Genomic DNA, 23,299 nt, shown 5'->3' with positions numbered 1-23,299 from the left:
CTGTACTCCAACTTCAAGTTCAACCTTCCAAAGTGAATCACTTCACACTTTTCCAGATTGAACTGCATCTGCCACCTCTCAGCCCAGCTCTGCATCCTGTCAATGTCCCATTGTAACCTATAACAACCTGTATGTTGTAGCTGTGTGTCAGACATGACTATGAGCAGCACTGGGGCCCTACTATTGGCTACCTTCCTGTTTACCCTGTGTACCTCGTACTTTAGATACAACACTGGGTCATGTCATCTGTGGAATTCTCTGAGGACTCAGCAATAGTTGGGTGTTTAGAAGGAGGGTGGGAGGATGAAGACAGGGCCCTGGTGGAGGACTTTGACAAATGGTGCGAGCTGAATCACCTGCAGCTCATTATTAGTAAAACAAAGGATTTGGTGATGGACTTTAGGAAGGCGAAGCCTGCACTGCCTGTTACTATTGATGGTGAGGACGTGGATGTGGTGAGGACCTACACATACATGGAGGTCCATCTGGATGACAGACTTGAGTGGAGTACCAACACAGAGGCTGTGTACAAGAAGGGCCAGAGTCACCTCTAATTCCTGAGGAGACTGGGGTCCTTTGGAATATGCAGGCCTCTCCTTCATATGTTCCACCTGTCTGTTACCGCTAGTACAATTTTCTATGCGGTGGTGTGCTGGGGCAATGGCATCAACACGGGTGATGCCAACAGGCTCAATACACTGATTAGGAAGATTGGCTCTGTTATAGGAGTCAAACTGGACACACTGGAGGCTGTGATAGAACAAAGGACCCTACGGAAAATCCTGGCAATTCTGGACAATGTTTCTCACCCTCTGCATGCCACCTTGGCTGAACAGAGGAGCACTTTTAGTAGTAGATTAAGACGACTGCACTACCCCAAAGAACGCTATATGAGGTCATTCTTGCCCTCGGCCAATAGGCTCCATAATGAGCCAACCTATAGCCAAGGAAGTGATGACCCGCTTTTGTTAGACCGAGGCAACTTATTTTTTTATTCTTTCCTACTTCTCTTCTAATATTTGTATATCTGTGCACTTGTAATCCTACTGTGACACTGTAATTTCCTTTGGGATCAAAAAAGTATCTATATTATCCAGAACAGCACCAAACTTTGTATCATTTGAAAACTTCATAACACACTCTTCATTTCCTCATCTAAGTCAATTATAAAAATCAGAAGCAGCAGAAGAGATCCCTGCGGAACACCACTAATCATGGATCTCCAGGCATAATACACTCCATCTGCTACCACCTTCTGCCTTCTATGGGCAGGACAATTCTGAATCCACACGGGAGGTAACTATAGGAGAAAGCTGGAACATGCACTTGCAGGGGACATCGAGGCCCAGTGGGAACTTAAAGCCTGAGATTTCTGTTAGATGGAAGAATGAAGGGAAAATGGACCTAAAGCAGGAAAATGGAGCGCTCCCCCCAAACCACCAAGTCCTTATCCATGAAACCCACCTTCACCCTCGACCATCTGTGCAAATGGACAGAGGCCCAAATGGAAAATTGCTGAGCCAGGCTCAGTGGCAACTTGAATGACTTGGGCTGGTTGAGCCCTGAAGCATGGCATGTAACTTTTAAGCTGCATTGGCACCTACCTTCTGATCATACACTTGCTCCAGTTTCGTGCGAGGCACGTTGTGCGTGTGATAGGCAACAATCGAGTCTGACCGGCCCTGGATTACAGCTTCCGCAGCCCTGCCATCCGACACAGAAGATATAAGAGCAGCCAGGATTTTCAATGCCACATCCAGCCCCCTCACTCTCAACTCTCAGGGATCACCTTCCTCTTTCCCAAACTCCACTGGCCACACCTTCGCGGCCGTGACTCACTCCGCCTTCCCAGGGCCCACTTTCTCTACTCTCACTGAATCCACCTTCATCCACCCGAGTCCTGCTCTCCAAATCATCGCTGATTCCTTCCTGCCCACCGGCACCATCCCCAACCCTTGACCGACCCTTCCACTCCAATGCTACTACCACCTCCCTCCAGCCCCCCACCTCCATTCTTATTTTTCCAGATCTTTGGAATGAATATTGTGTCAGAGACACAACTCCACTGGAACCAGTTCTGATGAGGGGATTCTCAGTTCATACCTGTCCGAGTAGACCATACCTGCGCTCTACCCTCTCTCCCATATCCTGCAAGTCTTCTGTTGCCTAGGCAATTTCTTTCCCCTCACTTCAGGTTACACCTGCTCGTCACTAACCTGTTAAGATTGTTAACTTGCTCTAAAACTATCCACGCTTATTTATTCCAATTTACTTTCTCTCTAATATTTCATTGCCCTTTCCCCCATCTCTTTTTGCACTTAATTTTTGATATATGCTTATCATAATTTATAGTTTAAAAAATTATATTAAGCCTAATTCAAATTCTTTCTCTGTTTCTCCTCTCCCTAGCTTCTGGAGTTGTGTACAAGGAGAGTTGAGCAATTTCATTGCTATCGACCTCAGACTCAGCTCAATAGGCTCTGCTTGACCTCCCAGGGCTTTGCCACATTTTGTCACACCCATTTCACACACTCACATGTTGGCCAGGTTAGTCGTGAAGACGTAAACAAATTGCGAAGGTGGTTTGCTGGGGTTCCTGGGGTTGCCACTGTCCGATCGCAGGCAGGGCCCACCCGCTGGGTTGTGAGGAACGTTGGAAGGGGCACTGTCGCTGACTGTCGGGAGGGGGTTTGAACTGGGAGAAGGTTGAACAGCCCCCGAGAGGGCAGACTCCACCACAGTACAATCTGCACAAAAGAAACAACAGAGTCAATTCGGAGTTTGGCATTCTTCCCAGGTGCTCCCTCCCACAAGGTCTGTGGCATTCTCCCCACCCTGTGGACACTCATTGCAACCGTGCCTCTCAGAATTGCTGCTGGGGGGTACCCAATGGCCGATGGAAACAGAAAGTAGGAGGGAGGAGAGATGAATGGGGAAAGCAGGGCAGGGTGCGGGGGGCTTGAGGAAAAACAAGGCAGAAGGTAAGCAGAGGAGATAGGAAATCAGACAACAGGGAAAGACAAGGTGTAGAGTTGGGTGTGTATATATAACACAGCTTACTTTAGGATTTACTTAAAATTTGCCAGTGGCCACCAGATGGCGCTGCAGACCAGGGTTCAGCAAACTTCTGTCAGACGGGGATGAAGCAGCAAAGACGTGACCCAAGTCTGCTGATAAGAATAATATCTCCCCAAGGCACAAAAACTACTACTTCTGAGGGAATGCATCCTTAAGATTAGAGCTAAGCCATTCAGGTTTTCTGCAACAAAAGCACTCCTCACACAAAAGCTACTGAAAACATCCTCTCCCCAACACACAGAAAATGCAGTCCAGATAAATGGCCTCGGCCCAAAATGTCCACTGTTCATTCCCTTCCATAGACTGCCTGACTTGCTGAATTCCTCCAGCATTTTGTGTACATTGCTCAAGATTTCCAGCATCTGTAGAATCTTGTATTCATGATTTTCTCCCCAGAAAGCTATTTGGAGTGACAAACAATTGAAAATTTCAAAAATTGAGACCAATATATTATTTATAGGTAAGGACAAAGGAAGGTAAATATTATGGAGATAAATGTGGATGATAATCCAATTAGATATTGGAGAGTAACTGATGCCAGATTTAGAAATGTGTTAAGGAACTGAGTGGCTGGTTTGTGAGACTGACCCTCGTGTTACTTACTGTGGGCAGCCACTCCAGGTTTATCCTCGTCCTCACTGTCTGGTCCTGAGTACCACTCATCCCCACTGTATGGCTGCTTGCGTTCCAGAACACAACGCCTCTTGCTCCGTGGGGCTCCATCTGCTGTCAAGGAAGCACAAAGTAATAAGTACAAGATCACAAGCTGGAGTTTGGCTGCATCACAAGATCACCTTACTCATGCACAGAACAAAATGAATCCTTTTCCTTAGAGATCCCCAACTGTCTGCTCAAAGCTTAAAGACATCGAGATGGAGGCACATCAAAGCTTCCATAACCAATAAGCCATGGAACCACTGGGCTGTTTTGAGCTTAGTGCCTCACTCAATTCTGTAATGGATAATACTCTGCCTATTTGAGCTCCTGATAGCCATGACTGAGGAAAACTGGGAATGAAGAAGGAAGAGGGAAACTGATTTGAGGAGTGTACTACTCGGGTGCATAGATATTGCAGGATGTAGTGCTGGGCTGAGGTGGCAGATGCAGTTCAATGAAGAAAAGTGTGAAGAATCTCAGACTGTTTATTCCTTCCATTGGGTTCTGCCTGACATGCTGAGTTTCCAGCATCTGCAGAATCCTTACCTTCTTCCAATTACATACTAGAAAGACCAAAGCCGCTGTCACCCTCTTCCCAGCAATCACCTGAAAATGGAACTGATTACTGACTGCCTTCATTTGGCACCAGATCGCTGTGCCCTCTTCAAGCCCGACAACAGCCTCTGCTACTGAAACTCTCATCCAGGAGTTTATCTCCCGGCTTGACAACTCCAATGCACTCGTGCCTGGCCTCCCTGGTAGTATTGTCCATAAACCAGAGTTCATCTAAAACATATCCAGACTTCACCCTTCACTTTGCAGCTGCTGACCTAAATTAACACCAGTCCTCAGTTTAATACATTTCTCCTTGTCTATTAGCCTCATCCACCGTAACCCTTTGAAATCCCTGCAGTTCCAGTCTCTTTCGCTGCCCTGCTTTTAATTGTTTCCCCATGCACTATTGTAGAGTAAACTGTTGTGGTTCTAAACCTCTGGAATTATCCTTGTACATCTCCATTACTCTAATAGAAAATAGAACAGTACAGTACAGAAACAGGACCTTGGGCCCACAATGTTCGGATAAACTAATTAAACTTATAATTAGCTGCCTAACTAAGCCAGTCCCTTCGACCCACACAAGGTCTGTATCCCTCTATTCTCTGCACACTCGTGTGCCTATCTGAATGTCTCTGTTGTATTTGGCTCCATTGCTACACTTGGCGGTCCATTTCAGACACCCACCATGTTAAAAATAAATTGCTGCACACATCTCCTTCGAACTTAACCCAGCTCACCTTAATCTCATCTCACTAGCGTGCCTTCTAGTGTCTAGTTGACATTTCAACGCTGGTTAAAAAGTACCAGTTGCCCACCTGTGTCTCTTGGAATCTTATAAGCTCTGATCAGGTCTCCGCTTGGCCTCTGCTGCTCCAGAGGAAATGCAGCTTCTGAAGCACCGGGACACTTTGGGTTATCGACCAAGTCATCTGCTATACACGGTGGTTCAGCTCGTTTAGTTGCACCCTCATATCTCCAGTCACCCAGGTTCAATCCCATCCTCAGATGCCCTGTGACCAAATGGCTTTTATTTCTTTAGTAGAACAGCATAGAACAGGCCCTTCATGCCCAATCAGCCACACTGATTTACCCTAGCCAAATGACAGGACAACTTATAATGGCCTATTAGCTCACTAACAGCAAGGTCTTTGGACCGTGCGAGGAAACCCAAGCGCACACGGGAAGAGCAAACACACTTTCTTACTGAATTGACTCTGAAACCCCGAGCTGTAAGAGCATCACACGAACTGCTGCTCTACCACAGCAGCAAAAACTGTTGTTGTGCCTCTCCCACGTGGATGTAAAAAATTTCCTTCGGACCAGCACGTAGGAAAAAGGCACGAGAGTAACCTCCAGCACATGTAGACCCTGATCGGCTCTTTACCCTCCTGCACCTCGAGAAACTGCACAAGTTAGCTGCTGTTTTTCATATATCACAGTGAAGACTACAAATTGAGTTCAAAGCTAGTCTGTGGATGTGAAAAATGCACGTGTTTTTTATTACATTTTTTTGCACACAAACCCAGACAGTGAAGGGGGATTGCAGCTGTGAGCTGCACCGGCAGAAATAGAATACTGAAAGCCATTCCTCCAGTCAGTGACTCACCCGCCTCTTTGTTACACTAAGTTTTAGCTGGCCCTGTCCCAGAGAAATCCCCAGAAACCATTTACAACTCATGAGGCACTGGGTTATCAGTCACCCTTCAATTTGTGAATATGAGTTCATGCTCCCCTACCTTTTCATTTTGTTTCAAAGTTCGAAGCAAGTTTACAATCAAAGTACGTACACATCACCATGTACTACCCTGAGCTTCATTTTCTTGCAGGCATTCACAGTAGAACAAACAAATACAATAGAAACAAAGACTGACAAAAAAAAAGCATCCTAAAAGGTCTCTGATGCACAAATGGTTGCTTCAGATAATATTCACAAGGAGGAGAAAAAGCAGGGCTGTGGAATCCACATTTAAATTTGACTGAATATAATGTACTTCATGACTTCAGGCCATCCTAAAATGCCTGCAGGCAAAGAAGGAATGTAGTCAGGGTGGCAAAGTAAGCCCCCAAACCAACAAAAATATCGAAGGATCACCAGATAATTTGTTTGAGGCATGTGCTTGACCACAGTGCCCAGGGTTGCACCTTCTCCTTAAGGCAGCACACTACACTCACCGGGCATGCGTGGCTGTGGGAGCGTTAAAGCAATTCTCACACACTTAGTTGAGTTGTTCTCTGATCCCGGCAATTTACTTGCAAATGTTTTGTCACCACACGAGGACACGCTGTCAGTGCGCTGTCGACTGTAGAGTGCCCTCCGAATGCTTGGCCTTCATATAGTTTTCAATCAGCTGATTGGCTGTCATTATGGAAACTCAATTGTGATGTGGGGAGGAAATCTCGTCGTTGATTGGTTGTGTGGTGAAGTTCGCACGTTGTGGTCTGGAATTTTGCCCGCATTGGCTCATAAATAGGATTGAGGTCTACACGTCTGTTTACAGATTTGTCCACGAAAAACCACACTTCTAGGAATTTTCTTGCATGCCGCATGCTTGCTTGCTCCAGGACTTTCACTGATGTCCAGTCAAACTTGTGCCCTTCTTGGGTAGAGACTAGGAAGAGTTGCTCGTACTGCTTTAATTGATGTTCATGATTGCTAAGTATATAAAGACCAAGCACTTGGAGGACATCACAATTAACATGCACTGATGATGCCTCCTCCTATGGTGATGAAAGGTTTGCAAGTAAATTCCCAAGATCAGAGAACAACTCAACCCAACCATCAACCTCCTGATCTACACATGTTCTAAACTTTTTTTCTAAGTTTGTAGACAGGTAATGTTCCCACTTTGAAAGCAGAGATTGCACAAAACCAAAAGTACAATTTATCTTAACGGGAACTGTATGAAAGATATTCTATTCAGTAACTGGCTTTCTGACCCGTTCACATTCCCAACACAATCTCATCATGATATCTTGCTACAAGATACTATTGAACATACTAACAGATCCAACCTTGCCTAAAGTCAGCAGGGCTTTTTACATGGGCAAGCTCAGAACAAGTACTCACTGAACTGCAGAGGAGTAATGGCCATCTTTACAATCACTTGTAAACCATAGAATCTACAGCTGCAGAAATGCCAGCCGAATCAGTGACCACCAAGTTTGCTCCTCAGAAACTTCAGGTCATTCTGCAGCCGACACAGGGTTTCCTGTGGCAATGAATGCTCGTTCAACAATTACTCCAATTTAAAAATTTTCATTCCCCTGTCAACTTCTGTCAGAATGGTCCATCTTTGTGGGTTTTTGTCGATACTGTTTCTAGTTCGTTACTATTTATTCCTGTAAATGCCGGCAAGAAAATGTATTGCAAGGTAACATGCATTGGTAACGTATACACATACTTTGACAATAAATTTACTTTGAACTGGGATTCTCCATTGTCGGTAATCTTCTTCAACCTCACCGACCTCCAAAATCAATGCATTCAGCAAAAGAAAATCAAGGGCTTGATGATGAGATGAAAATAAAGGTACCAGAAATTTAAAAGTGCACAGAAATAAAACTATCTGCAAATATGGAAAGAAAACAATAGAGAAAACAGAACAGGTTCCTCAGCGTCAGGAATAACAGGGAGTAAAAAGAATGAAAATACAATTAAAGAAATACTTCGCTTGTATCTTCATGGCAGACGGCACAGATAACTTCTGAGAAATGCAAGGGAACAAAGAGTTGAATAAAAAAGTGGAATTAAGGTAAATTACTCTCAGTTTTAAAAAAATGTGCTGGAGTAATTAATACAACTGAAAGCCAATAAATCCCCAGGGGCATGAATCCCTACTGGGTACTAAAAGTAGCAGCCATGGAAAGAGCAGATGCATTAGTTGTCATCCTTCAACGTTCTGCACAATACAGAACTGTTCCTGCAGAAGGTGACAAATACAAGCCTGCTATTTAAAAGGGGGAGAGCAAAAGCAGGGAACTGCACATCAATTAGCCTAACATCAGTAGCAGGGCAATTCTAGAGCATTTAATAATGGGTGTGATAGTAGGAAACTTGAAACATACCAACAGAAATATAAAGTAAACATGGATTTATGGAAGAGAAATTACATTTGACAAGTGTGCTGGAGTGTTTTTTTGAGGATGTAACTGCTAGAATAGATAATGCAGAACTAGTGAATGTGGTGCATCTGGATTTACTAAAGGCCTTTAATAAAGTCCCACATAAGAGGTTAGTATGCAAAACTAAAACATGTGTGATTAAGGGTAGCATGTTTGCTTGGATTGAAAGTTAGTTGGAGGATGGGAAACAAGTGGGTCTTTTTTGGGTGGTAGCTGTTAACTAACAGTGTACTGCAGGGGTCAGGGTTTGGGCCCCAGCTGTTCACAACATACACCAGTGAGGGAACTAAATGTAATATTACTGAAATGCACAATTACACAAACCTAGGTGGTCCTGTATAGAGCATGCAAAAACTTCAAGGTGGTTATAACAAGTTGGGTGAATGGGCAAGTATATGGCAGGTGCAGATAAATGTGTAGTTATCCAGTTTGATAGGTTAATCAGAAAGGAAGAACATTATTTAAAAGGAGAGAGGTCGGTTTACACAGTGCAGGGAAATGTATGGACATGCTCTTTTGTCGAAGGAATAAAGGGGAGCAACTTCAGAAATCAGAGGTGCAAAGGGACTTGGAAGTCCTAGTGCAGAATTCCCCCAAGGGTAACGTACAGGTTGAGTCAGTGGGAAGGAAAGCAAATGTTATATTAGCATTAATTTCAAGAGCAGTAGAATATGAAAACAAGGATGTAATGCTGTGGCTGTACAAGGCATTAGTCAGACTACAGAGTATTGTGAGCAGTTTTGGGCCCATATCTAAGGGAGGATGTGCTGGCATTGGAGAAGATCCAGAGAGGGTTCACAAGAATGATCCCGGGAATGAAAGGGTTAATCTTTAGATAGAGGGTGCTACAGATGGCTATGGAGGCCAAGTTGTGGAGTATATTTAAAGTAGATGTTGATAGATCCTTGATTAATAAGGGTGTCAAAGGTTATGGTGAGAAGGCAGAAGAACAGAGTTGAGAGGGAGAATGAATTACCCATGATGGAATGATGGAACAGACCTGATAGACAAAATGGCCTAATTCTGTTCTTAAGTTTTGTGGTCGTTTGGTACAAGGGGACCCGAGTAACCTCGGACACCAGTCACTAAAAGCAAACATGCAAATAGCATGCTGGTGTTGCCTGCAGGAGAAAAGAAATCTTGCTGTGATCATACAAGGCTTTTGCAAGATTATAGTTGTGTGCTGGTTGGTCTCGTTTCTCAGAAAGGATAAACTTGTCACAGAGGGATTGTAGAACTGGTTCCTGGGATGACCAATAGTGTCATTTCAGATACAATTAGATTGATCAGACACATCTGTCAGTACTGGACCTCAAGAGAGAGAATTTGTAGAATGTCTAAGGGTTGGCTTAGACAGCTTGTTGTTGAGCCCACTAGGGGATTGGGTGTTGTGCAATGATCTGGAGGTGATAAGGGAGTTTAAGGTTAAGGAACCCTTAGGGAACAGTGATCACAATATGATTGAGTTCACTTTGAAATTTGAGAGGGAAAAAATAAAATCCAATGTGTCAGTATTTCAGTGGAATAAAGGAAATTACAATGTCATGAGAGAGGAACTGGCCGAAGTTGACTGGAAAGGGACTTTTGCAGGAAAGACAGCAGAGCAGCAATGGCTAGAGTTTCTGTGAAAAATGAGGGAAGTGCAAGACAGATATATTCCAAATAAGAAGAAATTTTCAAAGCGAAGAAGGACACTATTATGGTTGACAAGTGAAGTCAGAGCCAAAGTAAAAGCAAAAGAGAGGGCATACAAGGAAGCCAAAGCTAGTGGGAAGATAGAGGATTGGGGAGCTTATAAAAACTTGCAGAAGGAAACTAAGAAGGTAATTGGGGTAAAAGAGAAAATATAAAGGGTAAAAGAGAATCGAAGGTAGATATATGACCAATAGAAAATGACACTGGAGATACTGTAATGAGAGACACATAGATGGCCAAGGAACTGAATGTGTATTTTGCATCAGTCTTCACAGTGGAAGACATCTGCAGTATACCGGACATTCAAGAGTGTCGGGGAAGTGAAGTTTGTGCAGTGAAAATTACAACTGAGAAGGTGCTCAGGAAGCTTAATGGTCTGAGGGTGGATAAATCTCCTGGACCTGATGGAATGTACCCTTGGGTTCTGAAGGAAGTAGCTGGAGAGATTGTGGAGGCATTAACGATGATCTTTCAAGAATCAATAGGTTCTGGCATTGTACCGGGTGACTGGAAAACTGCAAATGTTACTCCGCTATTTAAGAAGGATGGGAGGCAGCAGAAAGGAAACTATAGACCTGTTAGCCTGACATCAGTAACTATAACCATATAACAACTACAGCACGGAAACAGGCCATCTCAGCACTTCTAGTCCATACTAAACACTTACTCTCACCTAGTCCCAGTTGGGAAGTTGCTGGAATTGATTGTTAGGGATGAGATTACGGACTACCTGGGGGCACATGACAAGACAGGCCAAAGCCAGCATGGCTTCCTGAAAGGAAAATCCTGACTGACAAACCTACTGCAATTCTTTAAGGAAATTATAAGCAGGGTAGACAAAGGAGATGCAGTAAACATGGTGTACTTGGATTTTCAGGCCTTTGACAAGGTGCCACACATGAGGCTGCTTAACTTCCCCGTGCAATCACAGGGAAGTTATGCATTGCTGGAGCATTGGCTGGCCGGCAGAAAGCAGAGAGTGGGAATAAAAGGATCCTACACTGGTTGGCTGCCGGTTACCAGTGGAGTTCCACAAGGGTCGGTGTTGGGACTGCTGCTTTTTACCATGTATAGGTGTCCCCAGCTTTACGAATGTTCGCTTTATGCCACTTCGCTTTTACAAAGGACCTGCACTAGTAACCTGTTATCGCATTACAAAGAGGATTTTCACTTATACAAAAATTTTTCCCACATAAATTAATGGTTCTTCACTTTACGCCATTTTGGCTTAAGAAAGGTTTCATCGGAACGCTCCACCTTTGTAAAGGGGGGGGGGGGGGAGAAAGACATGTCAATGATTTGGATTGTGGTATTAATAGATTAGTGGCTAAATTTGCCGATGATACAAAGATAGGTAGTGTTGAGGAAACACAGATCCTGCAAAGAGACTTAGATAGTTTAGGTGAATGGGCAAAGAAATGGCAAATGAAATACAATGTTGGAAAGTGTATGGTCATGCACTTTGGTGGAAGAAATAAACGTGCAGGCTATTATTTAGATGGGGAGAGAATTCAAAATGCAGAGATGCAAAGGGACTTGGGAGTCCTTGTGCAGGATACCCTAAAGGTTAATCTCCAGGTTGAGTCGGTAGTGAAGGTGAATGCAATGTTGGCATTTATTTCTAGAGGTATAGAATATAAGTGCAGGGATGTGATGTTGAGGCTCTGTAAGGCACTCGTGAGACCACACTTGGAGTATTGTGTGCAGTTTTGGGCTCCTTATTTTAGAAAGGATATACTGACATTGGAGAGGGTTCAGAGAAGATTCACGAGAATGGTTCCTGGAATGAAAGGGTTACTGTATGAGGAACATCTGGCAGCTCTTGGGCTGCATTCCCAGGAGTTCAGGAGAATGAGGGGGGGATCTCATAGAAACATTCTGAATGTTAAAAGGCCTGAACAGATTAGACATGGCAAAGTTATTTCCCATGGTCGGGGAGTCCAGGACAGGAGGGCATGACTTCAGGATTGAAAGACATCCATTTAGAATAGAGATGTGGAGAAACTACTTTAGTCAGAGGGTGGTAAATCTGTGGAATTTGTTGCCACGAGTGGCTGTGGAGGCCAAGTCATTGGGTGTATTTAAGGGAGAGATAGATAGGTTCGTGATTAGCCAGGGCATCAAAGGGCAGGGAGTCGGGATGACTGGAAGAATTGGATCAGCCCATGACTGAAAGGCAGATCAGACTGAATGGCCTACTTCTGCTCCTTTATCTTCTAGTCTTATATATACAGTAGATTTTAGAATAATGGCAGTGATTTTATTAAGATGTGCACAGTTCTGATTGGGCTAAACAGATTTGATTTAGGGAGGACTTATCCAAGAATGTTGGAGGAGGGGTAAGTGAAGGTCTCCTGATAGATAAGACAGATAAAAGAGACAAAAAGACTGCAGGTGCTGGAAAGAAGGAATATACAAAAAGTACCGGAGGAACTCAGCAGGTCAAGGAGGGAAATAAATAGTCTATGTTTTGGGTTGAGGTCCTTCATCCAGACTGGAAAGGAAGGGGACAGAAGTTAGAATCAAAGCTTGGCAAGGGGGGTGGGGGGAGAGCAGGTGCTGACAAGCGGTAGGGGAAAGTGGGTGGGAAAGGGAGGAAATAAGGATCATGTGAGAATTTGGGAGGTGACTGGTGGAAGAGGCAAAGGGCTGAAAAAGATGGAATCTGATGGGAGAGGACAGTACACCATGAAATAAAGGGAAGGAAGTGGGGAAGCAGAGAGCAGAAGGTGTGGGTGATGGGTTTTGGAGAAGGAAAGAGAAGGGATATAGAGGCCAGAGTGAAAATGTGTAGGGGAACACTGGAGACGTCAATGTTTTTGCCATCAGAGTGGAGACTACCAAGATGAAATATAAGGTGCTGTCCTTGGATCTGCATCTATCCTCAACTTGGCCGTAGAGAAGATCATGGACATACAGTGGAGCTAGAAAATTTGTGATCTTTGTGAAATTTTCTCTATTTCTGCATAAATATGACCTAAAATGTGATCAGATCTTCACTCAAGATGCAGTAATTGATGCCAGTGGAGTCACATGTTGCCTGTTTGGAGCTTGAATATTGATGAGGGAGGAGATGAAGGGGGCAGGTGTAACACGTGGGACGGTTGCAAGGATAAGTGCCCGGAGGGATATTGGTGGGGAGGCATGAGCAGACAAAGGAGTCTCAGAGAGAAGAATCCGCGAAAATCGTGGAAGTTGTCGAGAATGATACATTGGACGCAGAGGCTTGTGGAGTGGTAAGTTGGAGGGTGACATCTCCTTCCTTTTTTTCCCCCCATGGTCCACTGTCCTTTCCCATCAGATTCCACTTATTTTTCAGGCCTTTGCCTCTTCCTCGATCACCTCACAGCTTCACATCATTCCCACTTCTTCACACCCCTTCCACCTACCCAGCTTCCCCCCTCTCTCCTGGATTCACCTATTGCCCGCCAGCAGCTGCTCTTCCCCCCTTTTATACTGGCTTGTACATTCTTTCGTTCCAATCCTGATGAAGGGTCTCAGCCTGAAGTGTTGACTGTTCGTTTCCCTCCATAGGTACTGCCTGACCTGCTGAGTTCCTCCAGCATTTTTCGTCTGTTAATCCGTAGACATTTAGGACAGAGATGAGGAGATATTCCTTCAATCAAGTGGCTGGTGAACTTCTCCAACATAGAAGATGCTACAGGCCAATTCACTGATTAAACTTAAGGAAGAGACAGACTTTTTTTTAAAAACATAAAATACATCATGGGATTTGGGGAGACAACAGGAACATGGTGATGAAATGTATAGTCAATGAATGACACAGCTTCTTCTATTTTCTGCATTTCTATTCTGAGAATTCATTAATTTTAGGATTTCCGGATATCTTCTTGCCAAATCATCAGCTATGTCCTCAGCCTCATGGTACCTTGAAAGAGGGCATTCTGCCAAACAATTTGGGGTTGGACTGTCCTCATATCTACACTTTCTGAATCCTGAGGATCTTTCGTGTCTCAGCCACATGGTTCAAGTGCTAACTTGTTCAAAGTAAGTTTTTTTTATCAAGTACATGTACTTCACAATATACAACCCTCGGATTCATTTTCTTGCAGGCATTCACAGTCAATTCAACGAACACAATACAATCAATGAAAGACCTCACCCAACAGAACAACCAGTGTGTAAAAGACAACAAACTGTGCAAATACAAAAAGAAAAAGAGTAATAAATAAATAAGCAATAAGTATTGAGAACATGAAAGGAAGAGTCCTTGAAAGTGAGTCCATAGGATGTGAGAACAGTTCAGTGATAGGGCGAGCGAAATTATCCCCTCTATTCAGGAACCTGATGGTGGAAGGTAATGACTATTCCTGAACCTGGTGGTGTGGGTCCTGAGGCTCCTGTACTTTCTTCCTGATGGCAGCAGTGAGAAGAGGGCATGGCCTGGATAGTGGGGGTCCTTGATGATGGATGCTGCTTTCTTGTGACAGCGTTCTGTGGAGATTTGCAGAATGGTGGAGAGAACTGTACCAGTGATGGACTGGGCTGTAGGGGCATTGGTGTTTCCATACTAGGCTGTGATGCAACCAGTCAATATACTCTCCGTCACACATCTGTAGAAATTTGTCAAAGACTTAGATGACATGCCAAATATTTGCAATCTTCTGAGAAAGTATAGGTGCTACTGTGCTTTCTTTGTAACGACAGTTACGTGCTGGGCCTGGGACAGATCCTCGGAAATGATAACACTGAGGAATTTAAAGTTGCAACCCTCTCCATTTTTGATTCGCCCTGATGAGGACTATGGCCTTCCATTTTCCTTCCCCTAAAGTCAATAATCATCTCCTTGGTATTGTTGACATTGAGTGAGTGATATTTCAATCTCACTCCTACATGCTGATTCATCACCACCTTCAATTCAGCCTATAACGGTGATGTTGCCAGAAAATTTAAATATGGCAGTCATTGGATCCCTGGTTAAAGACTAGTGGGATATATATGTATGTATACTGTTACATACCCGTGGGGGTATCTTGTACTTGTCAGGTGACAGTGGTGTTGAAGCTATACTGGACTTAAGATAGTGGTCTTGTGATGGTGGAGTGACGTCATTTTCCTGCCAGTAGAGGTCATGTGACAGGTTTTATTTATACAGGGTATAAAAGGAGGACCCCTCCCTGTGAGGAGGGGCAGTTCGTGGCTGGATTTGCCATTTTGACTCCATGCCACTGCGTGGTCCAATATTATGACACAGTTTGGTTGAAAGGTGGAGTTTTATTTAATGCCTAAAGTTTAAAAGGTCATTGCTGGCAGTTTCTTTATAATACTGCCAGTTAAAAATCAGTGGAGAGTGAAGGTCGGAGTTCGGGAGCTAAAAGATCGAGGAAAGTCGATTACGACGGTGAAACAGGTTCGACCTTGTTTGATCCTCATTCGGAAGGAATTCGTTGGCTGTCCCCGTGTTAATCCCTGTGAATAATAGCAGAAAGGGTTGGGTACAGTTTTGTGAAGGAAAGGTCAGTGCCTTTAAGCCGTTTCATTTTCATCTTCATAAATTCTCTGGGAAAAGTATAGTTCGACTGGGAACTGCAACAACACGACGTGAAAGAGAATTTAAATTGTCTAAAAAGTCTCTCCTTTAATGGACTGTAAGCATTTTGAACTTTTGCAGTACTACTTTGAAGAACTGTTTCTGCAACATCGCTTTGAGAACTGTTTAAGCTGCCGCACAGCAGCTGATTTCTGGTTACGTTAGTGGTTTGTTTTTCAGTGTTTAATAAATGTTTTATTTGTTATTAAAAAAAACCCTGCCTCACTTATATATTTATTGTTGCTGAATCCGTAACAATACTCATTGATTAGATTAGCTGGACTGGTGTCGGTGGCAGAGCCAGCCGAGGTGTTGAAGGAGCCAGTTGGGATGTTGGAAGAGCTGGTTTGGGTACAAAGAAGTTGACCTGGCTGCAGACTGTGTTGCTGCCTGCTGCACAGAAGCATCGAAGATGGTACAGTATAGTTGTGGGAAATTGTCTTAACATTTCACTTGCAATTGCAAGACTCTGTTGGACAGTGAGAATGCAAGTCAACACAAGCCTATTACCATTGTCTGGTGGAGGAACAGTCGACATGGGAGCTGTGCAGCCTCAGTTGTAGCGAGAACTAGGCCTCAAGCTATGGGCTTGCCTGCTGCTGCAGACCAGATGAGGGATGCGGAAAATGCTTCTTTGCTCGATATTTTGAATTATGTAACTCGCTATTTTTGAGTGTTTGCTTGCTGTTTTGAATGTTTTGCACCCTGGCCCCGGAGGAATGCTGTTTTGTTCAGCTGTATCCATGAATGATAATTAAACTTGATTTGATGATGGTTATAAGGTCAGGTGGGACAGATGAAAAAACAAACAAGCATTTACATTTTAAGATATCTATTACTTTAAACCAAACACTGATACACTTCTTTTCCTATTTATTCATTATCCCTCGACTCTCTACATGTTACATCCTCCAGTAGATTCACCGAAGACAACAGCCAGTGGGACTTTTCAACTCCATCTGTTTTCCCTTCCTTTCCTACACTATAATCCACATTCACCTCTTCTCAATGAAACTCACCTCCTTCACTGTCACCCTTACTCATAGCCAAGTACCTGTATGCCCTGCTAGATCAGACTGGGATCAGTGCAACATCACATGCACAGGTATCACAATTCCTTTGCTGCAGCATTTACTGTGAAGCCCTTGCTTGCCTCAAGATGTTGGGGGTGAACCGTTTCCTTCATGGCTGCAGTCCATTTCTGCAAAACTTTTTTTTTGCAGATTCATCTGCTCCACTAGAGGAAACTAAACAGTCATCCAAATTTCTTCTGGCGGCTGTATATGGACGATGGAATCCCTTCCTCAAAAGACATTAATTTCAAGTTGTTGTTCCAGATTTATTTAAATAAATTTGAATAGCCCAGTTGCCAGATGGGGATTTGAACCCATGTCTCTGGACTATTTGTTCACACCTTTGGATTATTAGTACAGTATCATTTTACATTTGCAAATGCTTTGTTCTTAAAATTATTCTTAATTAGTAAGGGTGTCAAAGTTATGGGGAGCAGGCATGAGGATGGGGTTGAAAGGGATAATAAATCAGCCATGATGTAGGAACAGACTTAACGGGTTGAATGGCCTAATTCTGTTCCTATATCTTATGGTCAAATACATGTGTCAAGTGCATGAGTGTCAATTAATTTAATTTATTTTTATATCATGTCTCCTCTCCATGAATATTTACTCTAGGCTTCATATAGAGTGGATTCTGGGCCATGCAGATGCTTATTTGGGACAACTCATCGAGAAAATTGTCGGGATTTTCTCATTAATTTGGGACACTATGCTGCTTAATTGAAGCAAGAGACTTTTGCCGAACAGGTTCGAACTAGTGCCAGTTACATGCACTTGTTTAGCTGTTAGATACAACACTGTGGTTTGAGCAAAGTTTTTAAAATAGCGTCAGATGCACATTTGTGTTCAAAAAAGCAGTGATCTTTGTCACTGATAGTTGGCAAGAAATAAACAGCAAGACAATTCAGAACTGCTTCACTCACTGCGGTTTCAAGCATCCAGGCTTAGAGATGCCAGAAACAGCCAGGAGTGAAAATGACACAATTTCACTACTTCAACAAGTTGGAAACTATGAAGAATTTGAAGATGTTGACGATCATTTTGAATATTACGATGGAAAGGAAGATTTGGAGAATGTAATCGTCAACAGCACTGCATGAAGGCAGTCCATGATCTTCATTAGGTGTCTGTGCTGATTTTGTTCATTTACAGTCAAAACAATGCAACGTGGATGAATTCTTCTGTCGGTAAGTATCAGGAACTAAAACACAGTTTTACAGTTCAGCAGTAGTATTTGTAGTGTTCTAATTTGTTCTGTATTCATTTATTTACATAATTTGTTTCTCATTTTGTCTTTTTTTTAAAAAAGTTAACTATTTCCATGAAACTTCAGCTAATTGGGGCAGACACTTAATTAGGCCAAAATGTTCTGGTTCCGATATGTCCCCATTCACCGGAATCCGCTGTGGTAAAATAATCTGCTTTGGATTTGAATGCAGAATCACTTAGGTAACTTAAGCAGCTGGACTTGACGTGCATCAACATGGTCTGGAGAAGGAATGGGCCAACAGGCAGCCAGTTTTGAGAAGGATGTTCCACAGTCTCTCTCCACCGATGGAATCCAGGGCTTTATTGAAGGTTAAAAAGACTGTGTATAGTGTCTAATGCCCTGTATTCCTCGGGAAGAAGATCATGTCAGTTATATCGCTAAATGGAAAGATTTTACACTACAATATGTGGAGCTCCTCCTCAGCGATTCAGAGTAATGGATGTAAAGAATATTGGTCATGACATGCCCCCAGCAACTGGGCTTCTCTTCTTTCTTGAAGATGCTAACAACAATGGTCCTTTGTAGTTTTTTTTCCACAAGTACAAATGTTGTGGGGGGGGGGGGGGGGGGAAATAAACCTTCATAAAGCAGGAACACTAGTGCTAGACACACAATTACTGTGACTCAGCCCAACTACTACATTGTGCACCGTCCAATATCCAGAATCTTATCCATTCAGTCACGCATTCCCATTGCCCAACCACAAATCCAAATGACACCAATTCACTGCACTTCAGTAAACAGAGGGCAATGATTTCAAACCCCTCCATGGAACCCCCTTCTCCTGCCTATTCGATTAACCATACTAAGGGACACAGAAGAAGGCTTCCGTATTGCCTCCTTCCTCATCACTGAATCTTATTTGTAGATATGGCAACAGAAAAACTAGAGCAGAGGCTTGTGGGCTCATGTTTGAGACCAAACATTCAGAAATGGAATAACTTATACAAAGGGTGGTACAACGTTTGAGCTTTCTCCCTGAAATGTAGCTTAGCAAGAAGCGGGGAATCTCAGTGAACCCAAAAACATGGAACCATGCAAATAGTGTGAAAGGGAGAGAGCAAGAGAGCGAGAGAGAGAGAGACATAAAGTTATTGAATAATAGGCTAGGTTCTACACTCCACACTAATTGTCTCTGTTGTAGCACCTCCAGTCACCACTCAAACCCACCTTTAGATTCTGTGTCTATGACCGGCGTGCTGGCTTCCCGTTGGTCTCCCGAGTCCACCGAGATGCTCCTTTCCCGCTTCACCTTCCCTTTCAAAGCTCCCAAGTTTGTCACAGAGTTCTGGGAGCCTTTAAGTCCAGAGTTTCCGGGAGAAATCTGACTTGATTTTCCGCCGTGACTACTTGCTCCTGTGGCCTTTGACCCCAGGCCGCAGGGCGTTCCCTGGCTAGCATTTGGGGGTGGGGCATTGCTATTGACTGGTTTGCCGTGGTTGGGCAGTTTACTGTCTGGGTGCATCTGATTGGTCACGGCTTTTGGCGACGGGACCGGTGGAATCCGGATTTCTGTCTCGTGTTTGATTTTCAAACTGTTTTCAGAAAACCTGCCAGGACAGAAAAAGACGTCAAAATTAAAATAAATAAAATGCAATTTTGCAAATATCTCACACGAATCACAATCCTGCCTGTTCCTATCAGATGCAAACACAATTTCTGGTAGATGCATGATCAGTACAGCTTGCAAACCCACAACTTACAAGAGGTCAGAAGGTACAAGTTCCCAGACTGAGTCTGTCATTTAGCCCCGAGGCTATTCTACTATTTAAAGTGTGATTATGTCTGATGTAATTCTGCGTGCAGTTATATATGGTGGTGGCTTCTCCTCATCAGATGCTTCTGGGTTCAAGCCCCATCTCAGATGGCAGGACTTTCATATGAAGAAAGACTGGATCGACTCGGCTTATACTCACTGGAATTTAGAAGATTGAGGGGGGATCTTATTGAAACATATAAAATTCTAAAGGGATTGGACAGGTTAGATGCAGGAAGATTGTTTCCGATGTTGGGGGTCCAGAACGAGGGGTCACAGTTTAAGGATAAAGGGGAAGCCTTTTAGGACCGAGATAAGGTAAAACTTCTTCACAGAGAGAGTGGTGAATCTGTGGAATTCTCTGCCACAGGAAACAGTTGAGGCCGGTTCATTGGCTATATTTAAGAGGAAGTTAGATATGGCCCTTGTGGCTAAAGGGACCAGGGGGTATGGAGAGAAAGCAGGTACAGGGTTCTGAGTTGGATGATCAGCTGTGATCATACTGAATGGCAGTGCAGGCTCAAGGGGCCGAATGGCCTACTCCTGCACCTATTTGCTATGTTTCTATGTGGGCACGAACATCTTGGCTGGGAAACCTGTAGACCAGTAGAGGCCTAGCTTGTCGGAAGTGTATCCTACAATTGAAAGTTTAAACCAAAAGGTCCATCAGGTGAAAGTAAAAGTTCAATGTGCCAATTTTGAAGTAGAGCAGGGATATTCTCCTGATACTCTGGTTAATATTTACCCTTCAGTTACCACTTAAACAGATTCTCGCAGTTCAGCTTCTGGGAACTTGCTGTGTATAACATGCGACTTTGGTCAAGGATACACTACTCATGTGGCAAATGGGATGAATATTGATGGGCAGGGACATGTGGGCTGAAGGGCCTGTTTCTATGCTGTACAACTCAATGCCTCCCTAAAATAGTTCTGTTTAAAAATATCGTCAAGGGCAACAAATTCTTCCCGTGCAAAGCAATATCTTTGTCTGTGGCAAAAGTATATCAACTGCAGACTTTGAATTTTTAGCTTCCATTGCTCTTTATGCGCTAATGTCCACACTACGAAGAAATGTTTTCTTCCTGAATTCTTGGGTTCGAATTTAAAAATTCTACCTTGCTGTTAAAAACCTCTGTATCCATGGAAAGAGTTTCTCACTACCTATAGTTCCTTTCAAAATCCCAAAGCTGTGAAAGAAGTTATTCGTCAGTCATCTGTGTTCCATTGGCCAAGAGCGCATGGGATCCATAGCACGCAACATGGCTAGGCTGAACATTGTATTAATCCCATCTCCTAGCACTTGGCTTGTAGGCTTTATACCTTGGAAATTTAAATGCTCCTCTCGATACTTTGTAGACAGGCTCTGTCTCAGGCATTTTGTTTTAACTTCTAACCACCAACTGATTGGAAACATGCTCCTTCCCATGAATATTGAAGTGAATCTCCTGCACATCCTCTCCAGTGCAATCACATCTCTTCTTATGATTGAGGATCTGAAGTTTACATAGTTCATCAGCATATAAGTCAAACAAAGTCTTCAGGTGAGGAGAGGGCACTAAACACATAGAACAGTACAATCTAATTGTTTCCTTCCACAAAGCCCTCCATTTCAAAGTTCAATGTTCAAAGTAAATATATTATCAAAGTACACATATAAAACCCTGAAATTCACTTTCTTGTGGGTATTCACAGTAAATACAAAGAAACACCAGATAATCAGTGAAAAAACATATACAGCAAAACGGACAAACAACCAATGTGCACAAGACAGCTAACTGTGCGAATAACAAAAAAACAGTAGATAAGCAATAAGTATCAAGAACATGAGATGAAGAGTCCTTGTAAGAGAGTCCATAGGTTGTGGGAATAGCTCAGTGTTGGGGCAAGGGAAGTTGAGTGAAGATATCCCCTCCAGTTCAAGAGCCTGATGGTTGAGGGGTATTAACTGTTTCTGAACCTGGTGACATCTATAGAAGTTTTAGAGGACATGCTGAATTTGCGTAAACTTCTCGGAAAGTAAAGGTGCTGCTGTGCTTTCTTCATAATGGCACTTCCGTGCTGGTCCCCCCAGGACAGATCCGCTGAAATTATAACACTGAGGAACTTAAAGTTGCTGATGCTTTCCACCTCTGATCCCTAATGAGGGGTAGCTCATGAACCTTGTGAAAATAGTCATGGGAAACATAGCAGCCAATTGTGGAGAAGCAGATCCCACAAAAAGACAGGAACTGTCCACTGAAGGATACAAAGTAGAATCTTTCTTGGAGAATTGGCAATGTACAGCTTTGAGAGAATGAACATGGGAATATCACTAACTGGTGACTATGATTAGCAGATGGCAACAGGTCTCATTCCAAAATCATCCACTTGGTTTACAGCATCAATTCAACCAATTCAGCACTGAGGAGTGGTGATGATCATGATACTCAGGGAAAGCTTCCGTGGACAGAATGAGGTCACAGTTAACAGACGGTCTTCACACCCGCTTAGTGGATGTCTGATCAGGTATATACTCAAGGGCCTGTGCACAAGTGGACCATTCTCACTTGAGTTACTGCCCATTGCGTCACTGGCATTTAGGTGCTCCGTCTCTGGCGGTGTTCAGGGCTTCCTTCATCGTGTCGGTAGCTTCCTCTCGGTTTTCACTACTGTCAGTCATGCAAGTCCCGGGTGGAAACTCAGGAATACCGTCACACTCAGATGTGGAAGGATTCTTCACTGCTGTCTCCATAACAGTTTTCTTTTACCAGCCAGTGTGGTTAGCCCTGAGCCGAACCCCCGAACCTGGAGGATCAATGGACCACTTAGTCTGCCCTCTACCCCTTGACCTGTTTGGCATGGGTGACCCCACCAAGAGCCAAAGCCTAAAGCCCAGACTCCAGCCAGCATAGCTCTCCGGGTCATTGAGGCACACAAACCTCCGAACCATGACAAGATTGTGGCTCTCTTGGAGGTGTATCTCACGTGAAGCTCCTAAGTAAACAATGCACAGCTGGTTAGAGCAGCCAACCTTCCAACCAGCATACAGACCTCACATCTGGCCAGAGCACACCTGATCAATTCTCACTTGCACTTAGGCAGAATAGAGAACGATCAGCTGGCCAGAGGACACATGCACCCAATAACTGTGCAGTGCGCACCTGGTCAGCCACTGCCTGTCCCCACACAAGCTTCTGTTCAGAATCTCCAGAAGGACATCACTTGCATACTTGCTTGGTGACCTGGGACTGTCAACAGTGCATAGAGAAAATTAATCTACAGATCACACTAAACTAAATAACTATTAATATGTCAACTTAAGAGAACTGTCTGGTTAACTTCAAACAAGAATTCTCTCTTTTAAATATTATGAACAGAGATCACTCCTCCAGTTTCACTCCTTTTGTTATACAAGGCTGAAGGCATTTTTTTGTACTCACCCAGAAAGCAGGTTTGCCTCACAGAATGTGCACTTCACCAACACACAGCTCTAAATGTCACCGATTCCTCCAGCATAAGCTTGCCATGATACAATATGTGGGCGAAGTGACTCTAAT

The 23,299-nt window shown here is 43.6% G+C and overlaps 1 protein-coding gene across 6 annotated transcripts in view; it reads right to left on the bottom strand.

The window, feature by feature from the left end:
- The window catches only part of bcl9l (bcl9 like), a 147,777-nt gene that overhangs the window by 14,850 nt on the left and 109,628 nt on the right, over positions 1–23,299 (bottom strand). For 5 of the 6 annotated variants that reach the window (XM_059956953.1, XM_059956956.1, XM_059956955.1 and 2 more), the window contains 4 exons: positions 19,178–19,557; positions 3,682–3,804; positions 2,537–2,747; positions 1,605–1,704 (listed from right to left, as the gene is read on the bottom strand). In XM_059956953.1, coding sequence (XP_059812936.1) covers positions 1,605–1,704; positions 2,537–2,747; positions 3,682–3,804; positions 19,178–19,557 — 814 coding nt within the window. The remainder of the gene's footprint in view (positions 1–1,604; positions 1,705–2,536; positions 2,748–3,681; positions 3,805–19,177; positions 19,558–23,299) is intronic. The other variant, XM_059956958.1, reaches the window with a different exon arrangement.

Source organism: Hypanus sabinus, chromosome X2 (genome assembly GCF_030144855.1).
Source record: "Hypanus sabinus isolate sHypSab1 chromosome X2, sHypSab1.hap1, whole genome shotgun sequence".
In the NCBI taxonomy this organism is placed as follows: Eukaryota; Metazoa; Chordata; class Chondrichthyes; order Myliobatiformes; family Dasyatidae; genus Hypanus; species Hypanus sabinus.
The sequence above is the reverse complement of the archived record's forward strand: the minus strand, read 5'-3'. Positions and strand labels throughout refer to the sequence as shown.